The sequence below is a fragment of the Apodemus sylvaticus genome, chromosome 6 (genome assembly GCF_947179515.1).
Source record: "Apodemus sylvaticus chromosome 6, mApoSyl1.1, whole genome shotgun sequence".
Lineage (NCBI taxonomy): Eukaryota > Metazoa > Chordata > Mammalia > Rodentia > Muridae > Apodemus > Apodemus sylvaticus.
The window spans coordinates 99570021-99592522 of record NC_067477.1 but is presented as its reverse complement, the minus strand read 5'-3'; the positions used below and the strand labels follow the sequence as shown (position 1 = coordinate 99592522).

General features: G+C 43.2%; 1 protein-coding gene across 1 annotated transcript in view; it reads left to right on the top strand.

Annotated features, from left to right (window-relative positions):
• Positions 1–22502, top strand: part of Taf1b (TATA-box binding protein associated factor, RNA polymerase I subunit B) — a 63570-nt gene that overhangs the window by 27943 nt on the left and 13125 nt on the right. The window contains exon 9 of the mRNA XM_052186044.1: positions 20643–20790. Within this exon, the coding sequence (XP_052042004.1) occupies positions 20643–20790 (148 nt within the window). The remainder of the gene's footprint in view (positions 1–20642; positions 20791–22502) is intronic.

Genomic DNA, 22502 nt, shown 5'->3' with positions numbered 1-22502 from the left:
TACTAAGTGAGGTAACCCAGACTCAAAAGGTGAATCATGGTATGCACTCACTAATAAGTGGTTATTAACCTAGAAAACTGGAATACCCAAAACATAATCCACACATCAAATGAGATACAAGAAGAAAGGAGGAGTGGTCCCTGGTTCTGGAAAGACTCAGTGAAACAGTATTCGGCAAAACCAGAACGGGGAACTGGCAAGGGGTGGGAGGGAGGACAGGGGAAGAGAAGGGGGCTTACAGGACTTTTGGGGGGGGGCTAGAAAAGGGGAAATCATTTGAAATGTAAATAAATTATATCGAATAAAAAAAACTAAAAAAAAAAAAAAAAAAAAGAAACTTTACTAAAGCTCAAAGCACACATTGCACCTAACACAATAATTGTGGGTGACTTCAACACTCCACTCTCCTCAATGGACCGATTGGGAAAACAGAAACTAAACAGGGACACAGTAAAACTAATTGAAGCTTTGGACCAATTGGATTTGACTGATATTTATAGAACATTTCACCCTAAAGCAAAAGAATATACCTTTTTCTCAGCACCTCATGGTACCTTTTCCAAAATCGACCATATAATTGGTCACAAGACAGACCTCAACAAATATAAGATCGAATTAATTCTATGCCTCCTATCAGATCATTATGGAGTAAGAGTGGCCTTCAATAGCAACAAAAACTACAGAAAGCCCACATACACATGGAGGCTGAACAATACTCAATGACACCTTAGCCAAAGAAGAAATAAAGAAAGAAATCAGAGACTTTTTGGAATTTAATGAAAATGAAGGCACAACATACCCAAATTGTTGGGACACAATGAAAGCAGTGCTAAGAGGAAAACTCATAGCCCTGAGTGCCTCCAAAAAGAAAATGGAGAGAGCATACACTAGCAGCTTAACGACACACCTGAAAGCCCTGGAGCAAAAAGAAGCCAATTCATCCAGGAGGAGTAGAAGGCAGGAAATCATCAAACTCAGGGCTGAAGTCAATCAAGTGGAAACAAAGAGAACCATAGAAAGAATCAACGAATCCAGGAGCTGGTTCTTTGAGAAAATCAACAAGATAGATAAACCTTTAGCCGGACTGACCAAAGGGCCCAGAGAAAGTATCCAAATTAACAAAATTAGAAATGAAAAGGGGGATATAACAACAGAAACTGCGGAAATTCAAAAAAATCATCAGATTCTACTACAAAAGCCTATACTCAATACAACTGGAGAATCTGGAGGAAATGGACAATTTCCTAGACAGATACCAAATACCAAAATTAAATCAGGACCAAATAGATCATCTAAACAGTCCCATAACCCCTAAAGAATTAGAAGGGGTCATAGAAAGTCTTCCAACCAAAAAAAAGCACAGGACCAGATGGCTTCAGTGCAGAATTCTATTAGACCTTCAAAGAAGACCTAACACCAATACTCTTCAAACTACAGTGGTCCTCTCTTACTTCTCTAAGTGTGTACATGCATGTGTGGGAATGTGTGGGTGTGCATGGCTGGCTGTTTGTCTTCTTTCTAACAAGTACTGTTACGTCAGTGGCAATGGGAAGGATGTCATATTGTGTTATACAATTTCTTTTTTTGCTAGAAAAAAATAATTCCAAAAAAGAAAGTCAGTGTTTCATTCATTCTTTGATAGATAAAATTACAACATAAAATTTGTTCAAAATAAGATAAACTCTTTTATATATCCCCTTAGCTATCCATATCTTCTTACTATTTACCTGTAAAATTTTGGTCCCCATTTTTTAAAAATTACTTTTATTTTAAATTGCATGTATGTGTCTGTATGTGTGTGCACATGAGTGTAAGTTGGCCTACATGTTTTAAGTAGATTGACTTTGAGGGGCTTTTATTAATCTGGGTTATCTTTCGATAGTACTGATATTAGAATGAAAATTTACTGTTGCTACAGAAATCGCACTTGAGCTAGTGAGATTGCATATTGAGTAGAGGAGTTTTTCACCAAGCCTGTCAACCTGGGTTCAGTCCCCAAAATCCACAGGATCCAAGGAGAGAACCGGTTCCTCAAGTTGTCCTCTGACTATATACACACTCGTGCTACACACACACACACACACCCCACACATATGCACACACGCATGCAAGCACCCGCGCGCGCTCACACGATAAATAAATAAATACAAAAATCATACTTATGATCTAGAATGTTACATTTAAATAAAAATTCTGTAATACCTTACTTTCATTTCTAAAATTGTTGCTACTTTGGGTTTTGGGTTTTGTTGTTGTTGTTGTTGTTGTTGTTGTTTGTTTTTGTAGATTTATCTATTTTTATTTTCCATCAAGGTTATTGAGACACTGAGCTTGTTATATTTTTGTGAGGTACTGATTTGAAGCATTAAACCAGATGAACATATATGTCTAGAAAGACAAATAAATAAACAAGCCATGTCATGTGACTGATGTCTCCGGTATTAAACCTTCACAGCTTTCTGCACCAAGGTGAGACGTTGGGAGAGATTTTCTAGCATGTGATACTCCTTAGCTCCAGTGTCTACACCTTAAAGTCCTACCAAATTTGTGAGCAGCAGTCCCTAACATCTTGGTGCACAGAAAGTAAGCTTGGAGGTGGACTCAGTCCATGGGCTGCCATCTTTACTCCTTACTTGCCTTTTGCATCATGCCAGGAAAGATTGTGTTCCACGTGTGTGTGCACCTGTGATGGTGGACATCCATAGAAGCAGAGTATGTCTGCGGCTCGCACTTGGAGAAAGCAAAAGGCAATGATAACAGTGGAAGTCGTTATGCTGCAGGCAGCCCATGTGGATTTGCAGCACAGTAATTTTTTAAGTTTTTGAAGTTGGGTATTACAATCCCACTTGCTTTGTTCTTGTTAGTGTTACTTAGAAAAAACACACCTCCTGAACTTGTATGGAAGCACAAAGACTCCATAACTAAGTACTTTATGTAAAGACTATCATTGGTATTTGATAGAGATTGCATTGGATGTGTAGGTGGGTCACATTGGGTCACTTTGGACACTTAATGACTTCCTTCAATCCACAAACACGGTTGTCATCCCCCTAACTCCCCGACTCCTCCATCCCTCTACCTCCCCAATACCCCTACCTTCCCTCCCCCACCCCTCCACCCCCTTTGTGTTCTCTTCAATCCCTCAGCAGTGCTTCCCAGTTCTATCATGGAGTTCTTCCATCTCTTAGTTAAATCTGCAGTCTAGCTCTTGTCGACTTTCTTAACTTTCTGGTAGTTATCAGTGCATAAAAATGCTACTAATTCTTGCATGTTGATCTTGTACCCTATAAATGTATTGAATTCATTTTATCAGTTCTGATCTTTTGTGGGCTTTTTAGGCTTTTTATATGTTGTGTGCAAACAAGGATAGTTTGATTTCTTTTTTCCTATTTGGATGACTTTTCTTTCTCTGCCTTGTTCAGTTATCCTGTAACTGAAGTGTGTAGGATTTCTTACACACTTACTAGGAAATGTGGGAGTAGGCAGCCTTGTCTTGCTCCAAATCTCCCAGGAAGTATTTTCCACCTTTAGTTTGATGTTAGCTGTGGGTCTGTCCTACACAGCCTTAATGATTTCCTTCAATCTACCAACATGGTTGTCATCCCACCGACCCCTCCACCCCTCCAGGTATGCTCCTTATATCCCCGAATTGTGGAGATCTGTATCCTGAAGGGTGTTGAATTTTATTTACTGAATGCTGTTTCTGTGTACATCTGGTTTTTTCTTTCATTCTGTTGGTGCGATGTGTCACGCTTCCTGACTTGTGCGTGCTGAGCTGTCTACATCCCTGGGATCAGTCACACTAGGTTGTATATCTTAATGTGATCCTCCATTCAGTTTGCTAGTGCTTTGTTGAGAATCTTCTCATCTCTGCTCATCAGTGACACTGACCTACAACTTTTTCTTTGTTCTTCTCATCTTGTTTGGTTTTGGTGTCAGGAAATGCTATCCTCATAGAATTTTCCCCCTTTCAAATTTTTGAAATGGTTGGGGAGTAATTAAAGTTAGTTATTTAAAAGTTTGATAAAATACAACAGTGAAACTTCCCCGTCATACATATATTCTAATTAGAAGAATTCTTATTACTGATTCCATTTTGTTGTTTCCATGCCTTGTTAGGTTGTCTGTTGCTTAACCCTGAAACCTTGGAAGCTCATATTAGTCCAGGAATGGGCCATTCCTTTTAGGTCTTCTAATCTGTTGGCAAGTAGTTCTTTGTACACGCGAGTCCCTAATGCAGTGGTTCTCAACCTATGAGTCTCAACCCCTTTGGGAGGTTGCCTAAGATCATTTGCATATCAGATATTTACATTATTACTAATAACAGCAATATTACAGTATAAAGCAGCAATAAAAGTAATTTTTTGGTTGTTGGAGGGGTCTCCATGAGTATTAAAGGGTCTCAGCATTAGTTAGATTGAGAACTACTGTCCTAATGCTTCTTGTATGCCTCCAATGCTGCTTGTATTTCTCTGGTGTCAATTAAAATGTCTTCTTTTTGTCTTCTGTTTTATTTGAGGCTTCCCTCTGTTTATTTCTTTGTCTAACTAAATGTTTATTGACAAGATTTTAAAATTTCTTTTAAAAAAAATCACTCTTCTTTCTTTTGGGGAGAGGGTGGGGGTGGGTAGGTGTGAATGGTGTTGAGAATGATGGAACATGCCTGTAATCCCAGAATTTGGGAGGCTAAGGCAGGAAGAGTTTGAGGCCGACAGCCCAGGGTCAGTCTCAAAACCAAACCAAATCAATATCAGCCCTTTTTGTTTCATTGATTTCCATTTCCTCTCCTGGTGCTGAAAATCAAACACAAAGCCTGTGCTCAGCCCTGCTGTTCCCAGTGACCACGCTTGTCTTTCATTGGCCTTATCTGGTTAGTTTCTGCAGATCAACACTGCACTCGACAGATCTCTGCTTTTACTATTTAGCTGGTTTTGTTTTTTAGGGTTGTATTTTTTATTTTTACCATGCTAGCCATTTGGTCCAGACCTTGTGGGTCTTCTGGTGTTTCATTGCTGTTCTTTTAGCAAATTATATTCAGACACTTATATCCTAGGCAGCCCTTGAACTGAAAGTATTCCTCCTGCCTCATCTCCCCTACTGCTAGCATTACATACAGGTGTGTCTGTACCCTACTTTCTTGTACAGATCCCTGAGCTTTCTCTCCAAGCAACTTTATCCTCTCTGGGCTCTGCCTGTGAACTACAGCTATATAACTTCTGGGAATCTCCTGCTGACGCCTGGCTCCACCAGACCACAGGGCTGATGTGCCCCGTTCCTCATGGTGTTGGTGGACAACTGCGCTAGCAGGAAGCTGGGTGCTTGGGTTCCTTGCTCAGTTGTCACTCACCTGAAAACTCCTTTGCATACTCCTTCCACCTCTCTGTTGTTTGTGGTAAAGATCACTACCCAGAGTGATTAATCTCCCAGGGGAGAAACAGAAGTGTTCCAGTGTTGGGTTTTAAACATATAAAATGGAGTCAGTGTTCAGATGCTGAACAATTCTTTCCTGGATGCCTACAGGCATCTCAGCACTTACTCGATCTTAGATCTTAAAGTCCTAGTTGTCATCTGTGTTCCTGAGTATCATCACTAGTGTTATCTTTTTATAATCAAGACATCCCCCTGCAAAGTTTCAGCTGAGTGGTAGAGCATACTTAGAAAACTTCTCCTTAAGTGGGGTTTTGGAGGCCATGGGTTTGGATATGTAGAATACTTGTTTTATAATCCCGTCTATCAGCTATGTTTTCTTCCTTCGTTAGTATTTTAATTGTTAATGGTGATTACATACATTTAAGAAGTCCATCATGTGACCTCCACTTCCCTGTTTCTCTCCTCAGTACCTAGTTTCTGGTAATTATCATACTACTCCCATCTTCTGTGAGTGTAACTTCTTAAAAATACAGCATACAAGTAAGATATTTGGCTTTCTGTGACTTATTTTACTAAGTGTAATATATTCTGGACTTACTTGTATTATCATGAATAGTTGGATTTTCTTTCCTCTTAAAGCTGAATGTGTTTGTTTTCATTTCATTTATGTTGCGTGATAAAATATACTAATAACTAATTTAGAGGAAAGGGTGTTTATTTTGGCTTTCATTTTCAGGATATAGTCTGCCATTGTGGAGAAGCCATGGTGAAAGGAGCTTGAAGCAGCTCGTAATGTTACATCTGTAATTGGGAAACGAGGGGAACGAGTGCGTGCCTGCTGCTTGCTTATTTCCTTACTTGTACCCAGTGGGACTTCTCTACTCTTACACAGTTAGGGACCTTTTGCCTAAAGAATGGTTCCATCCACTGTGAACTAACGGACTGACGGAGTCTTCCCTAGAGCCTCGAGGAAACTCACACTAACAGGAAACGGTCACTAGGAAGCAGCCATTGAACAGTGATGGAGACAGAATAATGTGGTCAGAGGACATTAGCCACATCACTTAAGACAGTCTCTAATAGACATACCTACAGCTCAAGCCCGTGTAGTCTCTCATTGAGACTCCTTCCCCAGTTTCTAGGTTATATAAAGTAGACTGCAGAAGTTACCCATCACACTCTACTCCTTGTCAGTCTGACATACCAAACTTCACTTTTAAGCTATAACCTTCTACATCTTGTCCCCAACGTCTCTTTTTAAATATAATGTAAAATTTAAAAGTCCAAAGTCTCTAAACTATGGGCTCCTGAAAAAAGTAAAAACAATTTACATACTTCCAATACATGATGACACAGGGTTATGTTCTTATTCCAAAAGTGAATAATTAGCACATCACAGGGAAACATCAGATAAAACCAAAACCAAAATCCAGCAAATATCACATCCCATAGCTCACTGTGTAGCATGTGGGATTTGTCTTCTGGGCTTCAAAGAACCTTGGTAGCCCAATCTTTCCAGGTTTGTAAGACAGCTGAGGCTTCAGGGTCACTATTGGCCTTTTAGAGCCTTGCTGCAGCAATTCTGATCCTGCTACACAGCTGCTCTCCACGAGCCCCTCAATCTTGCATCTTTCATGCTTTCAAACCTGGTACTGGCAGAGCAGTGGTGGTGCATGCCTTTGATTTACCCCCCACCCCCCACCCCTGCTTTCCCTGGCACTTAGGAAGCAGAGGCAAGTGGGATCTGCAGGTTTGAGGCCAGCCTGATCTATATAATGAGTCCCAGAACAACCAGGACTGCACAGAAAAACCCTATCTCAAAAAGAAAAAGAAAAGAAGGAAAGAAAAATCTAGTACTTCCTGGAACTGAAATTACAGAAGATTATGAGCTGTCATGTAGGTGCTGGATCTGCAAGAGCAGCCAGTGCTCTTAACCACAGAGCTGTCTCCAGTGCTGAGCCTTTTCCTTTAATATGGTTTCATTACATTTATGTGGGGTTTGGGGGAGGGTACTGTGCCATGGTGCTTATGGGATGGTCAGAGGACAGATTGCAGGAATTAGTTCTCTCTTTTTTGAGGAACGGATCGTGCTGAGCTTATCAGACTTGGTGGCAAGTTCCTTTACCCTCTGATACATCTCTCCAGTCCTCTTGGAGAGCTTTTGAAAATAAGCAGTCTTTTAGGAATGATTTAGATTTATAGGAAAAACCATAATCCTAAAAGCAATACAAAGAACACCCATATTCTAACCTTTACTCAGATTTATCTATTGTTAGCATTTTGTTCTTTTTGGAAGTACTGGTTGTCTCTGTCTACCCGTATAGCCACATAATTCTACTTCTGAGTCACTGAGGAAAGTTAGCAGCCGTGGTTTCTTGCCCATAAATACTTTAGCACACTTTTCTTAAGACTAAGAATATTCTGTTACATATTGTAATTTACTTACAAATTTTTATTCTCTTTAGAGCTAAGTCATATAGATGTGCCCTAATTTAAGTAGCTTTCTGTTAATATAAGCTTTGTGTTTGGGGAGAAAAGGCTATAAAGAAGTCAACTGGCTATATGCCTGCAGTAGAAAAATTGATAAAATATGTTGTTTGTATTGACTACATTAAACAAATGTGGGAATGAATATAGACTGTAGCTACAAGAATCATGTGTGACTCTAAGAAACATGAGTTTAGAAAGCAAGATTCAGGGAAGTCTGTATAAAGGGATCCCATTTTGTTAGTATAAGTTATTGGTGGCTCAAATTCAGGATACCAGGAGACTGCCTCCAGTGGACAGAGGGCTTGGTAGGAAAGGTGCACACTAGGTGCATTCCTAGTGATGATGCCCTGGTTCCTGAGCACATAGTAGGCTCATGGTTCCTATCTTCCGTCAAAGATGCTAATATATGAAATGTATTCTTCTAAGTCTCTCAGAAGTTTAAAGGCAGCCAGGGGATGCTAAGTGGAGTTTCTGAAAGGGAAGACTCAATGGTAGTCTATGGTACAAGGCTGTTTTTATGTCTTACTCCTCCAGCTGTGAGGCATGAATTCCATGGGACTTGGGACTGTATTTGCTGACTCAGTCTCCTCAAGAACTGTGTGCATGGACAGGCTCAGTTGTGTGGTTGATCAACTGATGAGAGATGCATATGAAGCAAAATATATTTAAACACTGCTTTTGGGAGAGTTCAAATTGATTTGCTCAAGTTTTTGTTCTTCTACACAAACCAGAAATTTTTAGATTGCTTCTTATATAATCATTGTGTGATATACCAGAAGTCCATTAAATAGTATTATTTAGTTTTTAAAAAGGAATTCCATTAAGTTTGGTTAGGAAATGCCTTTGGGATATAGCTTCCATTTATAAGCTGGGGTATTTAACAGTAAGAGTCTCGGGTGTGTCAGTATCGGTTGTGAGATAAATCATCTTATCAGTTAGTGTGTGCTCCTCATCAGCAATGCTCACAAAGGGTGTCTCTGGGGAACGGTTCTATTTTTTGGGGGGCAGGGGAGAGCCATACTTCACTGCCAAATGAAACTGGTGATTTCATTGGATTATCTGTGATTTAGTTTGATCCTGACCTACTACACTCTAGTACCCAGTGTGCTCATCCCCAGGTTCTCATCCCCACACTACCCGGAGAAGAGACTAGAAACTTGCTTTGCACTTGATACCAACAGGTATGAATCTGCTGCAGAAAGTAGTCACTTAGCTTTTCCAGAGCCAGTCAAGAGGGGACCACCTGCTCTACTGGACACCAGTTCTTAGTTTCTTATGCTACGAGACTGTGACATTGGAACACAGATCCAACAACAGTCAGCATGGTTCCGAAGCTGTTCCTGCAGTGGCAAGTCCTCCTTGGTCCTCAGCTCCTAATTGTATTTGCTCACAGGTTAGATTTGCCTTTACAAATATTTCTGAAAAGCTCTCGCCTGCCCCACCGGGTCATGGTGGGGACCCAAGCTGTACTCCACATATGCACCGCATTCACCACCATGACCCGGTGAACATAGGAAGTACCTTTTGTTACTACACAGTAAATGTATAACCATTAAGATAATTCTAGCAGTTTAAAATTGGCTGGTGAGCTCTTTTATGAATCATAATATATGTGCAATCCATTTTATCCTTTCTCCATAAAGAATACATATTACGGTGCTTTGTCTTTTATTGTGATAATGTCAGTTTTCTTGGGACAAAAGTCTTATATTCACAGGTAATAAACTTATATTCACAGGTGCATCCAGAGCTCACCAGCGTCTTCTTAGCTGAAGTTTAGCTTCATAACAGCAGTAGGCAGGGTGTGGCCTGCACCTCTTTAATAGCCGAGCAGGAAGTCAGCTCTGATGGGGTATTGTAATCTGCTTTATCACGGGAGCCTGAAGTTGTGTAACAGAAACTCCAGCTTGTCCTTGCCTGTCCTAAAGCATTGCTTCATGAAGGGAAATAAACTCACTGGAATATTTGTGAAATTCAATTAAAATGCTTTCCCAAGCACTCTGTTTTTAAATGCATGCTGGAACAATTTATTATAGCCTTGTGGTCTTTTACAAAACATATTAATTGAGTGATTTCTTCAGTTGTAATTAAGTGGATCTGTGTTACTCTAGAAGCCCTGTGTCACATCTGGATCGGGTGGAGTAGTGGCAAACCCAGCCCCTGATTTTTCCAGGAGAAGGGGAAGATCTGGCTGCTCCTGAAGCACTGTTTGTTTAATGGACAGGCTGCTTCCCTTCACTCTGTGCTTTGCCTCTGCTCACAAAAGTGCATTCACTCCGCTATAGTATGTTGAAACTTTTCAATGGAAATGGCTTTTCACTAACAAAGGAAGCATTTTCTCCCCCTTCCCATGTCTTAGCTTTCCCCACAAAGTCTTGGCTTCTCCAGCACCTGTACCTCCACGAGCAATGACAAAAGGTGCGATTGTGTTCGGAGATGGCCGTGAAGATAATGCCACTGGAGTTTGTGTGGGCTCCTATGGGACTGTTTTTCTTCTGTGTTTTGTTCTATTTTTGTTATTTCAGAAGGTTTAACACACCTTAAGAGCACCAAGAACGACCCTCCCCCTCCCCCAAAAGGCTTTAGAAATCCTTTTTAAATCTTTGTCTGAGGGGAGCTGCTTCCTTCCATTAGATGTTCTGTTAGCCTCTGCCCAGGGAGCAGCAGCTTTGAAGAACTCCACCTAGACATAGGACTGGAGTGGGATCCTGAGAGTGTGAGTGGGTTGCTTTCTTGCAGGCAGGCCAAGGGAGGCCAGGCCAAGTCAGGTCTGACTTGGGCACAGACAGTGTGCATATTAAGCTTCTTACCTCCCTTCATCTTCTTTTCTGAGTTGTGACTCCAGCCCCAAGCTGGCAGCCTTCGTGCTGTGTCTGTTTACTTAATTAACTTGAAGATGACATGTATATATCTTTCTTGGTTCGTTTTTTCACTTAAAGTTCTGGGCAGTGGTGCTGATTCTAAAGTACCATTTGCTTCTAATAAAAACCTTTAAGGTTTTCCAGTAGTCAGGCTGAACACCTAATCTCCTTCAGGGGCACTCTGTCCACCCAGCAGTCAAGCTGTCAGTGAAACCAAATCATACGACCTCACCACGCTGGTCTCCATTAGACACAGTTCGGTTGATGAATGACCTCTCGTTTGGGCCGTGATTCCTTTGTATATTTATAAATAGACACTAGGTGGTATACATTTTCAACCACAGTCCTTGGCAGTCTTTCTAAAGCTTCCTCTCAAGATTCAGCCATCTTGTCATTGCTCACTAGACTTAGCAAGTGTGGATAAAGAAGCCACCAGAAAGTCCTTCTGAAGTACAAACACACATTCTGAATACTGATAAGCAGTGTTCTCTTCTTCCCTCCAAACAAGCAGAGAAAAAAGATGTAATGCCGGTTCAGCCAAACCCACCGAGTGGCACTCTGCCACGGTGATTCATTTTGCCTTGGAGCAATCTTACACCCTTTGTGAAACTAGGTCTCTTTTGGTCGAGGGAAGAAAAAGCCTCCTCCAGAGCTGTCAGTCACTGCTTAAGCACCACCAAATGGTGCTTAGTGGATCAAGTTTAATACACCTAGAGTGTCCAAGCCTTCCTCTAGAGCTGCTCACCATGCCACTCAGTAAGTCACCTGTGTCCCTGGAGCATACTTGTGCAATCCTGTTAGAGTAATAACCTGACAGCTTGACATTTACCTGGGGGAGATGAAGGCGAGTGTGCTGATTACAGGTGTGCTCGGCCCCTCCCCTCGGTCCCACTCCTCCCTTGGGGATCACTACTGCTAGACAGCATAAGGAGTCAGCTGATAGCTTCTGTTCCCGGCTTCCCACATTTAAAACATCACCAGTCTGTGTGTGTGCTTCTCAAGATTGTACAGTAAACCAGCTGAGGGTTTCTGCCATTCCAGGAGAAAAAAGAGAATGGGAAGCCACTGGGCCTTGCCTGCTACCTTTGCTTCCCCCTGCCTCAGGAATGTATGTTCCCGAGGCATCTATAGAGACCCCACAATGCCATTAGAGCATCTCAAACTTTCAGATGCGTAAGACAATGGCACACACCTGTCACTCAGAAGGATGAGCCAGGGGAATTGCAAGATCTGAGCCAGCCTGGGCTACGTAACAAGTTCTGGGACAACTTGCACTATTTAGTAAGAGACTCTTAAAAAAAAAAAAAAAGAGAGAGAGATACAATAAGTTCTGGAGTTGTTGTTTAGCCTGTGTCTTCTCAGACCCAGACTGCGTCAGAAAATCTGGTTATGAGATCTAAGCAGGCGCCTCAGTAATGAGCATCTTGCTGCTGATTCTGGATCTTGCTGCTGATTCTGGTAGAGATGTTATTTTGCACAGTGCACAGGAGTCTTATCTCTCTGCTCCATCCTGCCTTTGTATTCCACACTGAGCCATATAGAGTTTGAGGTTAGTAGTTGAGAATCAGCAGAGAACCCAAGGGTCAGTGGGAAGTGGAATACCTCTGCGCCTTACTAAACAAGAGAAGCTCTGGTTGCCCCCCACCCCTGACACTTCTGCTATGTTGGTCCGTCGTGGGCTCCGCTCATCGGTGAGAACATACTGCACACCCCAAGCGAGTCTCACCTGGGTGTTCTCAGTGATTATGTGCTGGCCATCTGAGCCTTAAGTCGTGTGTTGTCAGAGCTGACTCCCCACTCTGGACTGAAGGCAGTAGGACAAAGGCAAAAGCTCTTCACAGTCCTTCTCTAATCTGTGCTATGGAGCAGTGCCTGCACTCAAGCAGGCTGACCCACTGTGGGTGGGGCTGTGGTGTGTCCGTACGCAAGCTGTAGGGACTACTAAACCCTGTCTCATTGATTCCCCTCCTGGGACAGGAGTGAGGGTCAGTGGTGACACAAGTCTTTATCCCATTTGAGGCACGGAAAGGAAACACCTCATCCTACTCTGGGCTCCCGGAATAATAATCAGACAAACCGGACAGACTCTGCAGCTTCTCTCTGGTCTCATGGGAAGAAAGGCCCATATCGTTGTGCACATAGCTAGCAATGTTTCATGTCTCTGCTGAAGCATGCTTCCACTGCTAACATAAGATCTGGGTAACTGCTGAGTGGTGTCAGTTTTATCCATGTTGTTTTAAAATTGTCATTACTGTTATAATCTAAGCAATAAATATTGTTGGCAGATAGCATGTGAGAGAGGGAGATGACAGTTTATCTGGGATGTTTTAGCACACAGGAGAACTGTCTAAGTAGAAATATACAACAAGCCGTTGGGTTGAAAGCTTAGTGTTACAAACTTGGGTGTGCCCAACATGGCTGAGAAAAAAGCCCTTCTCATCGGAGTCATGATTTTTTGTTGCTTTTGGTGTGTGAGTGTGTGTGTGTGTGTGTGTGTGTGTGTGTATACAGTGTCTCACTGTAGTCCTGGCTGGAGTGGAATTGTGTAGTGAGGCTGGCTCTGACCTCACAGAGATGGGCTTGTCTCTGCCTGGTGAGCACAGAGATTAAGTTTGTACACATCACACCTGACTTTTGTGGCTTTGTTGCAGTTGTCTTCAGAATTGTTCTATATTGCTGAAATTTATGACTGCATACTAGTTTTATAATCAAACTTAAATGTTACTGAAATATAGTCGTAATTTAAATATATAGCAATGATGGAAGACTTTTAAAAAATAATGGAATGACATTGAATATCCTTTAGTCATCTTTAAAAACATTTTGGGTAATTCATAAATTTAAAAATTGGTTCTGTCTAAAAATAATATTACCCAAGAGTACTATCTCATACCTATAATCCTAACACCTACCTTGGGAGGTAGAGGCAAGGGGATCACACATTGAAGCCAGCCTGGGATACGTAGTGAATGAAGGCTACCTTGAGCTGCAAAGCAAACCCAAGGGCCAAGGGAAATACTTAAAGACGGAAATTTAAAAGCAAGATCTAAAATGCCAGATTGAGACTAGATAAATGTAAAATCTGAATTTATGTATAAATGAATAGCTTAACATTATGCGTGTTTATTTTCTCCTTGGTTCATATTTGAAAAGATGGTGGCCAATTCATGGCCAGCTGCTGAGACTGACAGATCAGCTCTTTGTGTGGCAGTTTTGGAAACATACTTAGTCCTATTAGCCTACCAAATTGCTGCTCATTAACGACCTGTTTGTCAGGAATTTGCCATATATTAAATCACTTTTTTGAGTGAGGTGATTTTTTTCCAAGGGGATATATACTGCTCTAGTGTTTTGCTTGCAGGTAAGAAGTATTCTCTTATGTCTCCTCCTTGCCTTATTTAAAAGGATTAGGGCTGCTGTAAATCCTGTCAGCCATGCTAAAATTGTCTTAACTTCAAAGACACTCCAGGCTCTGCAGAGAGAAGCAAAATTCTAAATGAATTATGATTTTTCTAAGGAAATAGATACTTTTCTTCCAAAGATAAATGAGAATTTATTTTTCTTTTTTTCTTCTTTTAAATTGGCAAATTAGAATACAGTTAATAGTATTTTAGCAATAGTATTTTACAAATAAGTAGAATTATTTTATCTCAACATTAAAAGGATTTTAAAAGAACACATTGCCCCTTGGAATTGACAACAGTCCCCTTTATATTCCCCTGCTGTGGATTACTTATGTGTTGATAACACATTAAATGATAATCATGTTAAAATAAATACAATACAGCATAGAGTGGGTACTGCACAATGCTAGAGGAAATGAACCGGCATAGAGTGGGTACTGCACAATGCTAGAGGAAATGCACCGGTATAGAGTGGGTACTGCACAATGCTGGAGGAAATGCACTGGCATAGAGTGGGTACTGCACAATGCTAGAGGAAATGCACCAGTATAGAGTGGGTACTGCACAATGCTGGAGGAAATGCACCGGCATAGAGTGGGTACTGCACAATGCTAGAGGAAATGCACCAGTATAGAGTGGGTACTGCACAATGCTAGAGGAAATGCACCAGCATAGAGTGGGTACTGCACAATGCTAGAGGAAATGCACTGGCATAGAGTGGGTACTGCACAATGCTGGAGGAAATGCACCAGCATAGAGTGGGTACTGCACAATGCTTGAGGAAATGCACCGGCATAGAGTGGGTACTGCACAATGCTAGAGGAAATGCACCAGTATAGAGTGTGTACTGCTCAATGCTGGAGGAAATGCACCGGCATAGAGTGGGTACTGCACAATGCTGGAGGAAATGCACCGGCATAGAGTGGGTACTGCACAATGCTAGAGGAAATGCACCAGTATAGAGTGGGTACTGCACAATGCTGGAGGAAATGCACCAGTATAGAGTGGGTACTGCACAATGCTGGAGGAAATGCACTGGCATAGAGTGGGTACTGCAAAATGCTGGAGGAAATGCACCGGTATAGAGCGGGTACTGCACAATGCTAGAGGAAATGCACCAGCATAGAGTGGGTACTACACAATGCTGGAGGAAATGCACCAGCATAGAGTGGGTACTGCACAATGCTTGAGGAAATGCACCGGCATAGTGGGTACTGCACAATGCTGGAGGAAATGCACCGGCATAGTGGGTACTGCACAATGCTGGAGGAAATGCACCGGCATAGAGTGGGTACTGCACAATGCTAGAGGAAATGCACCAGTATAGAGTGGGTACTGCACAATGCTGGAGGAAATGCACCAGCATAGAGTGGGTACTGCACAATGCTTGAGGAAATGCACCAGCATAGTGGGTACTGCACAATGCTGGAGGAAATGCACCGGCATAGAGTGGGTACTGCACAATGCTAGAGGAAATGCACCAGTATAGAGTGGGTACTACACAATGCTGGAGGAAATGCACCGGTATAGAGTGGGTACTACACAATGCTGGAGGAAATGCACCAGTATAGAGTGGGTACTGTACAATGCTGGAGGAAATGCACCGGTATAGAGTGGGTACTGCACAATGAAGGAGGAAATGCACCGGCATAGAGTGGGTACTGCACAATGCTAGAGGAAATGCACCAGCATAGAGTGGGTACTGCACAATGCTGGAGGAAATGCACCGGTATAGAGTGGGTACTGCACAATGCTGGAGGAAATGCACCGGCATAGAGTGGGTACTGCACAATGCTAGAGGAAATGCACCAGTATAGAGTGGGTACTGCACAATGCTGGAGGAAATGCACTGGCATAGAGTGGGTACTGCACAATGCTGGAGGAAATGCACCAGTATAGAGTGGGTACTGCACAATGCTGGAGGAAATGCACTGGCATAGAGTGGGTACTGCACAATGCTGGAGGAAATGCACCGGTATAGAGCGGGTACTGCACAATGCTAGAGGAAATGCACCAGCATAGAGTGGGTACTACACAATGCTGGAGGAAATGCACCAGCATAGAGTGGGTACTGCACAATGCTTGAGGAAATGCACCGGCATAGTGGGTACTGCACAATGCTGGAGGAAATGCACCGGCATAGAGTGGGTACTGCACAATGCTAGAGGAAATGCACCAGTATAGAGTGGGTACTGCACAATGCTGGAGGAAATGCACCAGCATAGAGTGGGTACTGCACAATGCTTGAGGAAATGCACCAGCATAGTGGGTACTGCACAATGCTGGAGGAAATGCACCGGCATAGAGTGGGTACTGCACAATGCTAGAGGAAATGCACCAGTATAGAGTGGGTACTACACAATGCTGGAGGAAATGCACCGGTATAGAGTGGGTACTGCACAATGCTGGAGGAAATGCACCAGTATAGAGTGGGTACTGTACAATGCTGGAGGAAATGCACCAGTATAGAGTGGGTACTGCACAATGCTGGAGGAAATGCACCGGCATAGAGTGGGTACTGCACAATGCTAGAGGAAATGCACCAGCATAGAGTGGGTACTGCACAATGCTGGAGGAAATGCACCGGTATAGAGTAGGTACTGCACAATGCTGGAGGAAATGCACCGGCATAGAGTGGGTACTGCACAATGCTAGAGGAAATGCACCAGTATAGAGTGGGTACTGCACAATGCTGGAGGAAATGCACCGGCATAGAGTGGGTACTGCACAATGCTGGAGGAAATGCACCGGCATAGAGTGGGTACTGCACAATGCTAGAGGAAATGCACCAGTATAGAGTGGGTACTGCACAATGCTGGAGGAAATGCACCGGCATAGAGTGGGTACTGCACAATGCTGGAGGAAATGCACCGGCATAGTGGGTACTGCACAATGCTGGAGGAAATGCACCGGCATAGTGGGTACTGTACAATGCTGGAAGAAATGCACCGGTATAGAGTGGGTACTGCACAATGCTGGAGGAAATGCACCGGCATAGAGTGGGTACTGCACAATGCTAGAGGAAATGCACCAGTATAGAGTGGGTACTGCACAATGCTGGAGGAAATGCACCGGTATAGAGTGGGTACTGCACAATGCTGGAGGAAATGCACCGGCATAGAGTGGGTACTGCACAATGCTAGAGGAAATGCACCAGTATAGAGTGGGTACTGCACAATGCTGGAGGAAATGCACCGGCATAGAGTGGGTACTGCACAATGCTGGAGGAAATGCACCAGTATAGAGTGGGTACTGCACAATGCTGGAGGAAATGCACTGGCATAGAGTGGGTACTGCACAATGCTGGAGGAAATGCACCGGTATAGAGCGGGTACTGCACAATGCTAGAGGAAATGCACCAGCATAGAGTGGGTACTACACAATGCTGGAGGAAATGCACCAGCATAGAGTGGGTACTGCACAATGCTTGAGGAAATGCACCGGCATAGTGGGTACTGCACAATGCTGGAGGAAATGCACCGGCATAGTGGGTACTGCACAATGCTGGAGGAAATGCACCGGCATAGAGTGGGTACTGCACAATGCTAGAGGAAATGCACCAGTATAGAGTGGGTACTGCACAATGCTGGAGGAAATGCACCAGCATAGAGTGGGTACTGCACAATGCTTGAGGAAATGCACCAGCATAGTGGGTACTGCACAATGCTGGAGGAAATGCACCGGCATAGAGTGGGTACTGCACAATGCTAGAGGAAATGCACCAGTATAGAGTGGGTACTACACAATGCTGGAGGAAATGCACCGGTATAGAGTGGGTACTGCACAATGCTGGAGGAAATGCACCAGTATAGAGTGGGTACTGTACAATGCTGGAGGAAATGCACCAGTATAGAGTGGGTACTGCACAATGCTGGAGGAAATGCACCGGCATAGAGTGGGTACTGCACAATGCTAGAGGAAATGCACCAGCATAGAGTGGGTACTGCACAATGCTGGAGGAAATGCACCGGTGTAGAGTAGGTACTGCACAATGCTGGAGGAAATGCACCGGCATAGAGTGGGTACTGCACAATGCTAGAGGAAATGCACCAGTATAGAGTGGGTACTGCACAATGCTGGAGGAAATGCACCGGCATAGAGTGGGTACTGCACAATGCTGGAGGAAATGCACCGGCATAGAGTGGGTACTGCACAATGCTGGAGGAAATGCACCGGCATAGAGTGGGTACTGCACAATGCTAGAGGAAATGCACCAGTATAGAGTGGGTACTGCACAATGCTGGAGGAAATGCACCGGCATAGAGTGGGTACTGCACAATGCTAGAGGAAATGCACCAGTATAGAGTGGGTACTGCACAATGCTGGAGGAAATGCACCGGCATAGAGTGGGTACTGCACAATGCTGGAGGAAATGCACCGGCATAGTGGGTACTGCACAATGCTGGAGGAAATGCACCAGTATAGAGTGGGTACTACACAATGCTGGAGGAAATGCACCGGCATAGAGTGGGTACTGCACAATGCTAGAGGAAATGCACCAGTATAGAGTGGGTACTGCACAATGCTAGAGGAAATGCACCGGCATAGTGGGTACTGCTCAATGGGTTTCTTCCTCTAGCTAGCAGCCAGCCTGCCCGCTGCCATGGAGTAACGCTGTCCTGATTTAGTTACGCATGAAACTAGGTCCCAGACTTTTGAGTCCTTTCTTATATCTGACATCTTTCTTTGAAAATAGTTTAAAACTCATATTTTTGCCTGTAGAGCATGGGTCTTGTTGCTGATTCATGGTGCATTGTAAGACACCCAGATCCACTCACGTCTCATCCCTGTCAGGCATTCCTGGAGTCTCTTGCTTGGGGTTTTACAGTCTCATTATACAATGTCTAGAATGTGCATCTCAGCAAGCTTGCAACATTTCTGCCAAGAACAGCTTAGCAAGGTCCTCACCTTAATGAAAACCTGGGGTTTCCTGAAATCCCATAAAACACTTGTTCATATCACTAGGCATGTTCATAAGCTTCATGTGGACAAATCATATGAAAAACAAAAACCAAACAAGGGCAGAGTGTATTCTCAAGAAAACTCCAGACTTTTCTAAAATTTCAAACAGGATCATATATGCCTTTCTGTGGAGGCATTACTATAAAGTTGAGCTACAGAGTTTTAGTTTGTAGACTTAGAGCTGACATTGTCTCCCTCCTTCACAGACGCACAGATGTTAGGTTATGGGCTGCACCTGCACGATTTGACAATGAATGGGAAAACACAGGAGAAGAGGGGAAACAGTGTATGTTAGAGCCATCATGAGAACACTGGGACTTGAACTGATTGATTGATTGATTGATTGATTGATTGATTGATTGATTTGTGATACTGAAAATGGTACTACAATGTCGCTAAGGCTGGACAAGACTGCCACTGAATTGTATCTTCCCCTATGTCTCTAGATGAGTCTCAGCTTTGTCTTCCTCCAGATCCAAGGCAGGAAGTAATGATGTCACTGGATCGTGAGCAAGGCCGGCATGAACTTTATGAGCCAAGCAGAACTATATGACATCTTAACTTAGTATCATTATTATTTAAAATTACCAAATTTGGGGGCTGGAGAGATGGCTCAGTAGTTACGAACTCTAGCTGCTCTTTCAGAAGACCTGGGTTAGTTCCAGGACCCATGTTGCAGCTCACAACTGTCTGTAATGCCATTTCCAGGGGATCTAACACTGTTGCACATATATACACAAAGACAAAAAAATACCAATACACATAAGATAAAGATAAATAAAATTACCAAATTTGAATAGTAAGGATCTTTCATATTTTTCTCAGTATTCTAAATTTTATTTGATGAATACATAATACTTTTTTTTTATGTGACTGGATCTCACTATATAGCCTTGGCTGGCCTGGAGCTTACTGTGTAGACCAAGCTGGCCTTGAACTCACAGAGATGTCCTGCCTCTTGTCTTCCAAGTGCTGGGGTCAAAGATGTGTACTGTCATACTTAACCCTATAATTATATAATACTTTTATTACAGTTGTTTGTGTATCTTGTAGGGGGAGGTACAGGTGTCACAGTGCACATGTTATATGGCATATGTGGACCTCATAGGACAACTTACCAAGGCCAGTTCTTTCCCTCCATCATGTGGGTCCCAGGGTTGAACTCAGGCCATCAGGCTTGGTGGCGAACCCATAGAGTGCTTGTACCCATTGTGCCATCCTACCAACCCATAGAGTGCTTTTAATAACAGATTTATTTATTGTGTGTGTGTGTGCATGCAGATGCCCATGGAGACCAGAAGAAGAGGGTGTTGGCTCTCCCAGAGCTGGAGCTCCAGGTGATCATGAGTCACCTGAGGCAGGTGCTGGGAACTGATCACTGCCCTTCTTGCTAGAGCAGCAAACGCTCTTAACTGCTGAACCATCTCTCTAGCCACCCCATCCTCCACATGTTACTTTTAAGTCAGAAATTATCTTCAAAATAATTTTCAGAAAGTTTTTAAATAATTAATATTACAAAGATTACTATCTTGATTATGTCTTTTTAAAATTTCAGTCTTGGCCTGACTATGAAGACATCTACAAGAACATGATTGAAGTCGCCATATTTTTAGATTTGCCTCGTTTCCCAGACATAACTGAAGACTGCTACCTCCATCCCAACACTCTGTGTATGAAATACTTACTGGAGGTCAATCTCCCCGGTGAGCTGTGGTGTGCATAGGGAGGAGGCTTGGCTGCAAAACTCTGTTAAGCAGAAGAGTAGGGCCTTTCTTTGAGCTGCAGACTACTTAAGCCATCTGAAGGAGTCCATAGTAACAGGAACTTAATTCAAATGCTTTCTTAAAATAATTTACACCATATAACACAGTTAAAGGGACACTGCTCAAAAACAAATTTCCATCTTTGTGTGATTTATGCTTGGGAGAACTTACATGGTTTCTGTGGCAAGCTGACTAGGTGTAGGCAAAGAATCTCTGTATGGGCTATTGATGACTGCTTGGAAAAGCTGCTCTGTCCATCTGAGGACATTAGTACTGCATAGTGACTTCTGCTTCAGAACAGAAATACCAGCCAAAGGTAATGTCGGCCTTTAAGAGTGGAGGAGGAAGGCCAGACCGAGCTAGCAGTGAGACCTGATTGAGAACAAGTACAGCAGTCCCCGAGGCTACTGGCATGGCACTGGGAGCCTGGGGACATTCACAAGCTCCAGTTTCCAAAGCCCTGGAGAGCAGTATGGATAATACAGTGAGCTCTTTAGGGCAGTGAGGACTGTTATGAGAGCCTTAACCACCTCATGCAGAACACACGTGTCGGGTAATCCTAGTGTAGCCTGTGACACTAGCCAATCCTGAATTTCATACTGGACTAGAAATACTAGAAGCCTAGGATTTTTATTGTCTGCCTGATGGTTTGTTTTGTTTTGTATTTTGTTTGTAGAGGGAGAATATTGAATCAGGGTATGTCTATGTAGTCTGCAAGCCCGATATCTAGACCTGGCTGGCCTTGAACTCTGTCTCTGCCTCCTGAGTGCTGAGACTATAGGTGTCAGTCACCATGCTCAGCCTTAGAGTAACTGTTGCTGTGTTATTGCAATGCATGTCATTTCCTCTTGCCTTACTCTATTGTAGATGGCCTCTGTTGAGTTCCTAGTCTATCAGGTGAGGGAAAGCAGTACAAAATAAGATATTGACAATCTCTGCATGTTGGGATTCACATTACAAACCAGCCATTCACTTAGGAGTTCTCAGGGAGCTGTCTTAGTATGGAGGCAGGTCTGACTGGGAAAGCCAGTTGAAAGGTGTTACACAGGAATCCTAAGAAACCATTGGTATAGCAACGACCTGTGACCTGAGAACCAACCAAGAGAAGCTTGTGATGCGAAATGGGGGAAGAACTGTTGAGGTGAAGGGACCAAAGAGCTGTGTAAATAGAAACAAGGAACACTGCAGGCTTTGGGAACATTTGAGACCTGCTGGGGCTGGGAGCTGAAAGTTTTAATGGGTTCATGGCATCAGAAGTCTGATGACTGATTATACCTTATGATCAGAAGAAGGGAGGGAGCCCAGTTCAGGAGGGAGACAAGGATACTCAGTAATGGAGAGGACAGATTGGATGGGTATCAGTCAGTGCTGACCTGAGTGCTTTAGGCAGGTTTAGGCAGGTTTGGTCATGCAGTGTTCATAACCATCAAGAAGTCACTGTGCTAGCTCATACTTTAGTGTAACACATCTGAGGTCACATGGAGCTGGTCCAAGTGACAGGACTCCACAATCTCCTTTTTCCTGCACCGTGTGCTCCCTGGAGGGAAAGAGGTCTGTGCATCAGACCTGTGTAGAGTCCATTCTATCTGTTAGAAAAGGCTGTGCTGCACCTCTTCTATGTAGGCTAGTGAGGAATTTGCTTAATAAATTTG